Source organism: Natator depressus, chromosome 9, assembly GCF_965152275.1.
Source record: "Natator depressus isolate rNatDep1 chromosome 9, rNatDep2.hap1, whole genome shotgun sequence".
NCBI lineage: Eukaryota > Metazoa > Chordata > Testudines > Cheloniidae > Natator > Natator depressus.
The window spans coordinates 57241403-57254717 of NC_134242.1; the positions used below are offsets into that span (position 1 = coordinate 57241403).

The following is a 13315-nucleotide window of genomic DNA, read 5'->3' on the forward strand; positions in this document are numbered from 1 at the left end:
ATCCTGTTTTTTCCTTCAGTCCTTCACTTACAGCTCCCACCCTGGGATACTCACTGTGCATAACATTTGAAGCATAGAATTCAGGATCCTGGGGGTTCACCGTAGCTGCATCTGTGCAGAACTGCTGTATATTTTCTGCCAGGTACCAGCTGTGGTTTTCATCAAAGACCGAAAACAGCACAAACCTCGTCTCATCTGACATCATCTGGGAATCACAGAGGAAGGGGGTTATTCATAATCTGGGATGGCTCTGGCCAGAACATAAACTTATACTCAGAGGTCACAGTGTGCCTGCCAACTACCACCCAAGACTGGGCAGGATGTTGGTACTGCACCCAGGCCCACCAGGTGGCAGCCTTAGCTGTTGTGCCCAGCAATGCATTTAATCCCTTCCCTGACCAACAGCCTGATTGCTAAAGGCCTACGGGCCCCTGATTGGAGGGACAGGAGCACTCTCACTGGGTACCTGGACTATAGAAAGGCCCCAACAGGAAGAGGAAGCTGTCTGAGCAACATACCATTGTCTGCTGGTTGCTGCCTCACGCAACCCTGCCTTGTTGCCTTGCCTGACCTCATCTCCCCAACCCACTGACCCAGCGCTGGGGCTTGGCTCTTTCGCCTACTGACCCCCAGAAAGCTCTGACCATTGTCCTGGCTGCCTCTGATGCAGTCTGACCTGCCGCTACCCCATCACCATGCACACATTTGACTCCAGCTCTGGCCTGCCCCCTCGCTGCCTCAGCCAGTGGGCATGACAGCGCTCTCAGCCAGCTAGCGGAGTCCTGTGGCTGCACGTCCTGTGCGTGCATGTATCCGGCATATGGCTGCTGCCAAACTCCAACCTAGAGCCTCACGGTATGTAGGCAGCAGCTATATTAGGTGAGTTCAGAGATGGTAGATTCCAGAGTGAGCCACAGTAGCCAGGCTGAGCATGATGCTGCTTTGTGTTCATGTTACAATCAGGGTTGGGAGAAGCTCTTTGCAGAAAGGACAACTCATGCCTCAACCCAAAGAGAAGCACTGGAAATGCACAGTGAAAGCTTGTTCTTGCAAGTCTCCTTGCCCAGGAGTGGGCTCTGGAGGAGCAGACATGTGCTAGATGCTCATCCAAAGCAAACATCTGAACCTTTGGGGCCAAATTCTACCTTCACTGACACCAATGCAACCCTGGCAGTAGCCAAAAGCCCTGTCACTGACCATATGTATTGGGGATTTAAGAAAACGTCAATAGATTTTGTTGTCAGAGCTCATTAATTTTAACTCCCAGTGTCTTAAAAGGACATTGAAGGGGTCAGCACTCTGTAGGACTGGGCCCTTGCTCAGGGCCACAGAGACAGAACCAGAACAAAAACAAATCCTCTGTCTCATGAACAGGGTATGTGATACTCTGGGGAGATGGGGCCAGCCCCACCTGTGCGATAAGGGATTTGCTGCTTCCCAGCCTGAGGGGGCAGGACTCAGGGGGCCAGGTGACAGTGGGCCTCATCAAAGGGTTGACAGAGCTCAGTCTGGGATGTGCAATCCCAGGGAGTGGTATGGCCATGAGCCAGGGTTTGCAGAAGGCCAGGTTCTCCAGGGGCACCAGCCTGGGACCGAGTGCCCTCTGTTGGAGCAGGGAAGACACCAAAATAACCCAGAAAGGGGCTGGGACCAGGACGCAAAGGGTAGGCTAAAAAGACTCCCATGGAGGGCAGAAGAACCTTTTTGTTTGTTGGGACTTTTAGCTGGATTGTTGTTACCCCGGAAGGGGTCATGTTCATTGTGACACGGCTGGAGGGCCAAGCCACATCTCCAGCATAGACCTATGTTGGAGAGCTGAGGAGATCCACCTCAGGGAAGGAAACTGAGGCAGCGAGTGCTGGCAGTGCCATGCTTGGGCAAAAGGGAGTGCTATGGGGTGGTCATGCTTTATAACACACTCCCTCGCTCTTAATGTTGCTGTTACACTACTATGCACCTGGTGCCATGGATATGTTAGTGACCTATGCACTTATGAGGCTGTTTCCTCTCAGGCAGTGCAGTCTAGTGGACAGAGCACTAGACTGCAATTTAGGAGATCTGGGTTCTTTTCCCAGCTCTGCCACTGGCCTGCTGGGTGACCTTGGGCAAGTCACTTCCCCTCCCTGTGTCTCACTTTCCCCATCTGTGCAACGGGGATAATGATCATGACTCCTTTGTAAAGTGCTTTGAGATCTATGGATGAAAAGAGCTAGGGATTATTATGATTATTATTCCAGAATCACTGAGATCCTTCAGTGGCAGGAGAGCATAGGTGTGAGTTACAATATGAATCATTTCATATAACCCAGCTGCTGCGTTTCTGTAACCTCAGCTCTGATCTCAAATATAAGGGCATCCCTTAGTAATGTAAGTTACCCATCATATGGATATATGACCAGGCACCTGACAGCAGAACCAGCTGTTCAGAGCAGGTAACCATATGTCTACACTGAAATCCAGGGGACAGACACGTGTTTTGTCAGTTCCGATTAATATTGGTGTCATGGAAAGTAAAGACTAAATTCTGCAGCCCTTTAACCAAGCAAACCTCCCACGTGAGCCAATGGGAGATTTGCCTACATAAGGGCTTTGGGATCTGTCCCTAAGGATGAAAAATTAGCAAGCAATGATGCATTATCACCATGGGAAAATTCAAATGTTGGGAAGCTGTGGTGCAGTGTCACTATGTCGCACTGCAATGGCTCTGTCCTGCAGCTCAGACAGACAAGGAATGGGACTCCAGCACACTTTGGCCACACCTCCACCTCCGCAATGGCAGGTGGTTACGCTGAAAGGGAAGAGCTCACCTGATTCCCTCTCTGATCCATCGATTCTTTAGAGCAGATCAAGAGGGGACCGATGAGCCCTGAGGCCATGTCTCGGACTGGGTTGATGGAGCTGTAGTAGAAATGGGTCAGGCAACGAGGATCTGAGCCAGTTGGCCCATCCTCAGTCGTCACTTTCCAGCTGTACTTGAATGACTGGCCAGGCTCAATAGGTATATCCTTCACATCTTTATCTGATAACAGACAACCCCCAAAAGCAATTCATTAGCATTCATTAGGTGGAGGGGGTAATCCTACTTATAAAATGGGCTGAAGGAAGGAAGGGATTGAATGGGTCAAGTAGGAATCAAGATCATACAAGCATCCTGTAGAAGCAACAGAAGGTCAAGGACAAGCATCTAGGTCCAGAAGCAACAGTGCTTAGATTCCATGATTGGGGCTTCTTTTGTGGGGACTGCTGGCCCAACCCCAATCAGAGCTCCTGAAATCTCATGAGAAAGCCTGATCCCACAACACTTTCAGCCCAAGGCCATGAGCCAACAAAGCATTCCCCTTCAGGAAGGGCACTTAAAGTTCAGCACACGCTTAGGTGCTTTCCTGAATCAGGACCACATTTGCAAACCCAAAAGGCCTGTACAGTATGGCGGGAAGGTATGGAGACTTCACTGGAGGTGCTAGTACTTGCCTGAGCCAAACAGAGCCAGGGATGAAAGGGAAGGTTTGTGCCTAATTTTGAAACCACTTATGAATATCATGGGCTGAGTCTGATCTGAACTCAAATTTATCTGGGTTGTGTCTTGCTGAGTGGGGATTATAGGTGAAATGGCAAGGGAATAGATAGCATGAAGAGAAGGGCAGAATGACAAACAAATACAGAATAACTGTGAGAAAAGAAGTTTGGCTAGAAGACAGAAAATGCTAACATCAAATAAATACCGTGATGATACCTCCTTAGGGCAATTGCTTATGCCCAGTATGCTTCTGAAGGGGGCTCATCCACTCCTAATTAAGAGCCCAACTTGCTAGAAAAACTTGGATTTAATTGATCACCCTTAAATTATGGCACAACAATCGTTAGGCAGAGATCCACAAAGATAGGTGAGTGTTCTGCCAAATTTATAGCTGGGGAAACGGAGCCACCAAGCATGGACGTGACTTGCCAACAGTCACGCAGTGAGTCAGTGGCTGAGCCGGGAACAGAACCTAGCTGTCCTGGAGGAAGGCACTAGCTTAAATTAAATAATAGGGGGGAAAAAGGGGGGGCTTGCAAATCTGATCTAGTTTTATGAAACCTGAAGCCACTGGTTCCTCTCCTCTTCTTGGAGGTTCCCATCCCAGCTAGAAGCAGCAGCAGAGGAGCTTGTTCATGCACTGCGATTGTTGCCCTAGATAGTTTTAATCCTTAAGGAAGAAAGAGGAAGGGAGACAGAAGCTGCATGATGCCCACCCAAGAATCAGGATGGTTCCTAAGTAACAGTGTCTCCCAAAGATTCCCACCAGGCAGCAGCCCAGCAGTGGTTGGAAGGCCAGGTGGTAACCTAGCAACTGTACAGAGGAAAACAAGAAGCAGTACCAGGAGGATAAGTTGAACCAGAGGGAAACGCCAAATTAAAGCAGAGCAGGAGAGCGCTTGTGTGCCCAGCTCTCCCATCCTGGCAGCATCAGAATGGAGGATTCCTGCCCAGGGAGAATTTCACTGATGCGATAAAGGGCCTGATTCTGCCACCCTCACACTAACTTTACAACAGTGTTACTCTGCTGACTTCAATGCAATTACTCCTGATTTACACTGGTATAAATGAGATAAGATTCCAATCCACTGAGCAGCATCTGACTGCGAAGCAGTCCTGTTGATTTTAGTACTGGTCACTGGGAAGGTGGCATAACTGGGTGGTTGTATTAAGTAAAATGGCAGGAGGAGGAGGATTAGTGATTATCATTGTCCCCAGTCAGATGGTCCAGCAGCTAGGGCACTAGCCAAGGGCTTGGGAGACCTTGGTTCAATTTTGCCACATATTTCCTGCGTGACCTGGGGCAAGTTGCTCAGTGCCTCAGTTTCCCATGAGTACAATGGGGATAATAGCATGGCCCTGCCTCACACAGCTGTGTGCGGCTAAATACATTAAAAACTGTGAAATGCTTTGAGATCTGCTGCTGAAAAGAGCTAGGCATTGATTATATAATAAAAATATTGCATTATCCTACAGCAATGGCTCAAAACACTGCAGCTGACAGCCATGTCACTACCTTACTACACCACTGCTAATAGAGCAGTGTTTTATGTTAAGGAATGTTGTGATAAATGCCAATTGATCATTCAAAACACTTTTAGAACTACACAAGTTTATTTAGTTGACTTTGCTTTAAGCTACCATTTAAACCCCATTTTATAGCTGTGTGGTTCCAGGAAGGTTTTTGGAAGGGCTGGTCAGTACGAAAGGCCCAGGGAATGAGGCGAAAGTGAAATATACAAGGCATATGCTGATCACTGTGCATGGGATGGGAACGAATTCCCCCAGTGCACGTATACGGCATCGCTCACTAGAAGGTGCATTATAGCAGTGGGTATTTCCTTCCTACGAAGCATTGCTGGCCACAGCCAGAGGGGGATACTGACTTGGATGATCTGATATGCTAAAGAAATCCTGTGTAAAGACAAGGACGTCTGAGGCTTGGTGATTCCTCTGTTACTGATGAAGAACAGCAGCAGAGGGATCGGTTCTGTTGTCTGGAAGCATCATGAGGGAACATGAGACCATAGAGTGATCGTACATTGCAGAACCTCTGCAGAGGCAAGAAAACCCCATGAGGTTCCCTTTGTACAGCCTCCTCTGAATTCTGCCGTTGTGGGGCAGGGTTGGCCTCTCAGTGGAAGCAGCAGGAGATCTGGACTCCAGAACATGCAGATCTTCTCAGATCTTGGGGGCCCTAGAGAGGCCAGAGCTATCTGCATGAGGGAGGACTCCACACTGCCTCCTGGACCCCTTTGGCTGACCCTCAGTTCCCTGATCAACAGGACCTCTCCTGTCAGCCCCTGTCCTCAAAACCTCCCTGAAAGAGAGGGTTCCACAGTGCAGAGGGGTCTCTCCCCAAGAGTTAATGCAGTCTGAGAGGACATAAGTACCCAAGTACTTCGAATAGGTAAAACAACCCATTTACTGCGGGCTTCACAAAACTCTCCTGTTCTGAGGTATGTGATCTTTGCCAACAGCTCTGCTAAATTCCAGTGTCCTTCCTCAGCCAATCTCACCTTCAGAAGACTTCACTGGGTGATAGGAACTTATGCTGGTGAGCCCATGAGGGTAGATGTTGTAAGGCCGACTTGCTAGATTCTTGAACACAATCTGAAATGACAACACACAACAATAACACTTAGCCCTCTATAGCCCTGTGTCTTCAAAGCTTTCCTTGTGGTCATTCACAGGCTCTGGTTCTAATGGGGGACTTCAATCACCCTGACATCTGCTGGGAGAACAATACAGCAGTGCACAGACAATCCAGGAAATTTTTGGAGAGTGCTGGGGACAACTTCCTGGTACAAGTGCTGGAGGAACCGACTAGGGGCCGTGTGTGACGGGTTGTATCACAGAAATCCCTTTGGGACTGCCACCTGATGTGCTTAGCCTACTTCTGAGCCTGTTTTCCCTGCCAGCTTGGGACTTCAGTGCCCTGCCTGGCTTGAGCTAGACATGCTAGCCTGCTACAAACACAGACCCAGGTCTGAACTACGTCCCCCAAAAGCTGCAGGCTTAACTAAAAATAGCTTAAGAAGTGCTCCTGTCTCCAGCACTCAGATACCCAACTCCCAATGGGGTCCAAACTCCAAATAAATCCGTTTTATCCTGTATAAAGCTTATACAGGGTAAACTCATACATTGTTTGCCCTCTGTAACACTGATAGAGAGATATGCACAGCTGTTTGCCCCCCCCCAGGTATTAATACATACTGTGGGTTAATTAATAAGTTAAAAATGATTTTATTAAATACAAAAAGCAGGATTTAAGTGGTTCCAAGTAATAACAGACAGAACAAAATGAATTACCAAACAAAATAAAATAAAACACACAAGTCTAAGCCTAATACAGTAAGAAAGTGATTACAGATGAAATCTCACCCTCAGAGATGTTCCAATAAGCTTCATTTACAGACTAGTCTCCTTCTACTCTGGGTCCAGCAATCACTCACACCCCTGTGGTTACTGTCCTTTGTTCCAGTTTCTTTCAGGTATCCTTTGGGGGTGGAGAGGCTATCTCTTGAGCCAGCTGAAGACAAAATGGAGGGGTCTCCCAGGGCTTTATATAGTTTCTCTCTTGTGGGTGGAACCCCCTCCCTCCCCCTGTGTAGAATCCCCTCTACAAAATGGAATTTTGGAGTCACCTGGGCAAGTCACATGTCCATGCATGACATAGTTCTCTACAGGAATGTTCCCAGGAAAGCTCAGATGTGGATTGGCATCTATCAAAGTCTATTGTCAGGTTAAGTGTTTCTTGATTGGGCACTTACTCAAGAAGCTGAGCAAATGCTTCACTGAGGCTACTTAAAACAAACAAACAAGTACACAGTACACAGCTAATATTCATAACTTTGAATACAAAAATGATACATACATACAAATAGGATGAATATATTCAGTAGATCATAACCTTTGCAGAGATATGTTACATGGCATACGTAGCATAAAACATATTCCAGTTATGTTATATTTACATTCATAAGCATATTTCTACAAAGCATTATGGGGTGCAACGTCACACTGTGCTCCTCTTGACCTGCTGCTTACAAACAGGGAAGAATTGGTAGGGGAAGTAGAAGTGGGTGGCAACCTAGGCAGCAGTGACCATGAGATGGTTGAGTTCAGGATCCTGAAAAATGGAAGAAAGGAGAGTAGCAAAATACGGACTCTGGACTTCAGAAAAGCAGACTTTGACTCCCTTAGGGAGCTGATGGGCAGGATCCCCTGCGAGGCTAATATGAGGAGGCAAGGAGCCCAGGAGAGCTCGCTGTATTTTAAAGAAGCCTTATTGAGGATGCAGGAACAAACCATCCTGATGTGCAGAAAGAATAGGAAATATGGCAGGAGACCAGATTGGCTTAACAGTGAAATCTTCGGTGAGCTTAAACTCAAAAAGGAAGCTTACAAGAAGTGGAAATTTGGACAGATGACTAAGGAAGAGTATAAAAATATTGCTCGAGCATGCAGGGGTGTAATCAGGAAGGCCAAGGTACAACTGGAGTTGCAGCTAGCAAGGGATGTGAAGGGTAACAAGAAGGGTTTCTACAGGTATGTTAGCAACAAGAAGAAGGTCAGGGAAAGTGTGAGACCCTTACTGAGTGGGGGAGGCAACATAGTGACAGATGATGTGGAAAAAGCTGAAGTACTCAATGACTTTTTTGCCTCCGTCTTCACAGACAAGGCAGTTCCCAGACTGCTGCACTGGGCAACACAGCATGTGGAGTAGGTGAGCAGCCCTCAGTGGTGAAAGAACAGGTTAAGGACTATTTAGAAAAGCTGGACTTGCACAAGTCCATGGGTCCAGATCTAATGCATCCAAGGGTGCAGAGGGAGTTGGCTGATGTGATTGCAGAGCCATTGGCCACTATCTCTGAAAATTCGTGGCGATCAGGGGAGGTGCCGGACGATTGGAAAAAGGCAAATATAGTGCCCATATTTTAAAAAGAGAAAAAAGAGAACCCGGGGAACTACAGATCAGTCAGCGTCGCTTCAGTCCCCGGCAAAATCATGGAGCAGGTCCTCAAGGAATCCATTTTGAAGCACTTGGAGGACAGGAAGGTGATCAGGAACAATCAACATGGATTCACCAAGGGAAAGTCATGCCTGACCAACCTGATTGCCTTCTATGATGAGATAACTGGCTCTGTGGATATGAGAAAAGCAGTGGATGTGATATAGCTTGACTTTAGCCAAGATTTTGATATGGTCTCCCACAGTATTCTTGCCAGCAAGTTAAAAAAGTATGGATTGGATGAATGGACTATAATGTGGATAGAAAGCTGGCTAGATTGTCAGGCTCAATGGGTAGTGATCAACGGCTCAATGTCTAGCTCGCTGCCGGTATCAAGTGGAATGCCCCAGGGGTTGGTCCTGGGGCCGGTTTTGTTCAACATCTTTATTAATGATCTGGATGATGGGATTAATTGCACCGTCAGCAGGTTCGCAAATGACACTAAGCTGGAGGGAGAGGTAGATATGCTGGAGTGTTGGGATAGGGTCCAGAGTGACCTAGACAAATTGGAGGATTGCGCCAAAAGAAATCTGATGAGGTTCAACAAGGACAAATGCAGAGTTCTGCACTTAGGAAGGAAGAATCCCATTCACTGCTACAGGCTACTGGCTAAGCAGCAGTTCTGCAGAAAAGGACCTGGGGATTATAGTGGATGAGAAGCTGGAAATAAGTCAGCGGTGTGCCCTTGTTGCCAAGAAGGCCAATGGCATATTGGGCTGTATTAGTAGGAGCATTGCCAGCAGATCGAGGGAAGTGATTATTCCCCTCTATTCGGCACTGGTGAGGCCACACCTCAAGTATTGTGTCCAGTTTTGGTCCCCCCACTACAGAAAGGATGTGGACAAATTGGAGAGAGACCAGTGAAGGGCAATGAAAATGATCAGGGGGCTGGGGCACATGACTTACGAGGAGAGGCTGAGGGAACTAACAGCTAACAAAAGGAGTTTGCCTGGGATCTGCCTGAGAGGAGGTACGCTAAGGGCTGCATTAAGGAGGCTGTGTTGGTGAGTATCTGAGTGTTTGTTGTGAGGACAGTGTGACTGTGTGCTGTGTGCTTGATTGGTTGTTTGAAAAGGGCGGGAACTGGGTGTGCTTTGTTCCAGGTGAGCCTTAAGTGGGCCTGACTGCATAAAAAGCCAGTCAGTTGCGAACCAGCTGAGCAGCGAACAGCAGAGCAGCTAACAAAAGGAGTTTGCCTGGGAGTTCGCCTGGGGAGAGCCCACTGAGGCTTACATCTTGTCGGATTCTCTGAGTAATTACTACAACTCCTTAGGAAGCTCGTAGAAGGAAGGTAATATAGATGGGGGGTGTTCAGCTGTTGTGACCTGCACTGGATGTGCTATGTTTGTCTTTCTTCCACAGGACAGAAGTGACTTTGTCTGTACAAAGTGCAAGCTGGTCTCCATACTGGAAGAGAAGGTTCAAGGTCTGGAGCAACAGGTATCGACCCTGTGGTGCATAAGAGAAACTGAAGATTTCCTGGACGGATGTCAGGATAGGCTTCTACGGGCACAAGGTTCTGAAGATTCAGAGCAGGCTGCACATCGGGGACAGAAGAATGGTGAAGAAATTTGGCATCATGTGACCTCCAGAAGAAAAAAGGGGAACGTCCATGTACCAGTAGGGCAGATACAGGTAAGTAACCGTTTTCATGTTCTCTCCACAGGTACTAATGCGGAGAGTGGATCAGATGATACGTCTGAGGGAAGGGAGCAGAAAGAGACTCCGCCGATTGGAAGGCATGAGATGCACTATCCTAGGGTTGGGGGTTCCACGACCACCGCTCCCAAGAGAAGGAGGCGGGTGGTGGTGGTCGGGGACTCTCTCCTCAGGGTGACTGAGTCATCTATCTGCCGCCCCGATCGGGAAAACCGAGAAGTCTGCTGCTTGCCAGGAGCTAAGATTGGCGATGTGACGGAGAGACTGCCGAGACTCATCAAACCCTCAGATCGCTACCCCTTCCTGCTTCTTCACATGGGCACCAATGATACTGCCAAGAATGACTTTGAGTGGATCACTGTGGACTATGTGGCTCTGGGAAGAAGGATAAAGGAGTTTGAGGTGCAAGTGGTATTCTCGTCCATCCTCCCCGTGGAAGGAAAAGGCCTGGGTAGAGACCGGCGAATCGTGGAAGTCAACGAATGGCTCCGCAGGTGGTGTTGGAGAGAAGGCTTTGGATTCTTTGACCATGGGATGGTGTTCCAAGAAGGAGTGCTAGGCAGAGACGGGCTCCACCTAACGAAGAGAGGGAAGAGCATCTTTGCAAGCAGGCTGGCTAACCTAGTGAGGAGGGCTTTAAACTAGGTTCACCGGGGGAAGGAGACCAAAGCTCTGCGGTAAGTGGGGAAGTGGGATACAGGGAGGAGGCAGGAGCGCGTGAGAGGGGAGGGCTCCTGCCTCATTCTGAGAAAGAGGGGCGATCAGCAGGTTACCTCAAGTGCCTATATACAAATGCACGAAGCCTGGGAAACAAGCAGGGAGAACTGGAAGTCCTGGCACAGTCAAGGAATTATGATGTGATTGGAATAACAGAGACTTGGTGGGATAACTCACATGACTGGAGTACTGTCATGGATGGATATAAACTGTTCAGGAAGGACAGGCAGGGCAGAAAAGGTGGGGGAGTTGCATTGTATGTAAGGGAGCAGTATGACTGCTCAGAGCTCAAGTATGAAACTGCAGAAAAACCTGAGAGTCTCTGGATTAAGTTTAGACGTGTGAGCAACAAGGGTGATGTCATGGTGGGAGTCTACTATAGATCACCAGACCAGGGGGATGAGGTGGACGAGGCTTTTTCCGGCAACTCGCAGAAGTTACTAGATCGCAGGCCCTGGTTCTCATGGGAGACTTCAATCACCCTGATATCTGCTGGGAGAGCAATACAGCGGTGCACAGGCAATCCAGGAAGTTTTTGGAAAATGTAGGGGACAATTTCCTGGTGCAAGTGCTGGAGGAACCAACTAGGGGCAGAGCTCTTCTTGACCTGCTGCTCACAAACTGGGAAGAATTAGTAGGGGAAGCAAAAGTGGATGGGAACCTGGGACGCAGTGACCATGAGATGGTCGAGTTCAGGATCCTAACACAAGGAAGAAAGGAGAGCAGCAGAATACAGACCCTGGACTTCAGAAAAGCAGACTTTGACTCCCTCAGGGAACTGATGGGCAAGATCCCCTGGGAGAATAAGATGAGGGGGAAAGGAGTCCAGGAGAGCTGGCTGTATTTTAAAGAATCCTTATTGAGGTTACAGGGACAAACCATCCCGACGTGTAGAAAGAATAGTAAATATGGCAGGCGATCAGCTTGGCTTAACAGTGAAATCCTTGCTGATCTTAAACACAAAAAAGAAGCTGACAAGAAGTGGAAGATTGGACAAATGACCAGGAATGAGTATAAAGATATTGCTCGGGCTTGCAGGAGTGAAATCAGGAAGGCCAAATCACACCTGGAGTTGCAGCTAGCAAGAGATGTTAAGAGTAACAAGAAGGGTTTCTTCAGGTATGTTAGCAACAAGAAGAAAGTCAAGGAAAGTGTGGGCCCCTTCCTGAATGAGGGAGGCAACCTCGTGACAGAGGATGTGGAAAAAGCTAATGTACTCAGTGCTTTCTTTGCCTCTGTCTTCACGAACAAGGTCAGCTCCCAGACTACTGCACAGGGCAGCACAGCATGGGGAGGAGGTGACCAGCCCTCTGGGGAGAAAGAAGTGGTTCGGGACTATTTAGAAAAGCTGGACGAGCACAAGTCCACGGGGCCGGATGCTTTGCATCCGAGAGTGCTAAAGGAGTTGGCGGATGTGATTGCAGAGCCATTGGCCATTATCTTTGAAAACTCATGGCGATCGGGGGAGGTCCCAGATGTCTGGAAAAAGGCTAATGTAGTGCCCATCTTTAAAAAAGGGAAGAAGGAGGATCCTGGGAACTACAGGCCAGTCAGCCTCACCTCAGTCCCTGGAAAAATCATGGAGCAGGTCCTCAAGGAATCAATTCTGAAGCACTTAGAGGAGAGGAAAGTGATCAGGAACAGTCAGCATGGATTCACCAAGGGAAAGCCATGCCTGACCAACCTGATTGCCTTCTATGATGAGATAACTGGCTCTGTGGATATGAGAAAAGCAGTGGATGTGATATAGCTTGACTTTAGCCAAGATTTTGATATGGTCTCCCACAGTATTCTTGCCAGCAAGTTAAAAAAGTATGGATTGGATGAATGGACTATAATGTGGACTATAATGAATGGACTATAATTGCCTTCTATGACGAGATAACTGGCTCTGTGGATGAAGGGAAAGCAGTGGACGTGTTGTTCCTTGACTTTAGCAAAGCTTTTGACAGGTCTCCCACAGTATTCTTGCCAGCAAGTTAAAGAAGTATGGGCTGGATGAATGGACTATAAGGTGGATAGAAAGCTGGCTAGATTGTCTGGCCCAACGGGTAGTGATCAATGGCTCATGTCTAGTTGGCAGCCGTTATCAAGTGGAGTGCCCCAGGGGTCGGTCGTGGGGCCGGTTTTGTTCAATATCTTCATAAATGATCTGGAGGATGGTGTGGATTTCACCCTCAGCAAGTTTGCAGATGACACTAAACTGGGAGGAGTGGTAGATACGCTGGAGGGTAGGGATAGGATACAGAGGGACCTAGACAAATTAGAGGATTGGGCCAAAAGAAATCTGATGAGGTTCAACAAGGACAAGTGCAAAGTTCTGCACTTAGGACGGAAGAATCCAATGCACCACTACAGACTAGGGACTGAATGGCTAAGCAGCAGTTCTGCAGAAAAGGACCTAGGGG

The 13315-nt window shown here is 48.1% G+C and overlaps 1 protein-coding gene across 2 annotated transcripts in view; it reads right to left on the reverse strand.

Annotated features, from left to right (window-relative positions):
* The window catches only part of F8 (coagulation factor VIII), a 68769-nt gene that overhangs the window by 35398 nt on the left and 20056 nt on the right, over positions 1-13315 (reverse strand). For both annotated transcript variants that reach the window (XM_074964292.1, XM_074964291.1), the window contains 3 exons: positions 6037-6130; positions 2808-3019; positions 55-205 (listed from right to left, as the gene is read on the reverse strand). In XM_074964292.1, the coding sequence (XP_074820393.1) occupies positions 55-205; positions 2808-3019; positions 6037-6130 (457 nt within the window). The remainder of the gene's footprint in view (positions 1-54; positions 206-2807; positions 3020-6036; positions 6131-13315) is intronic.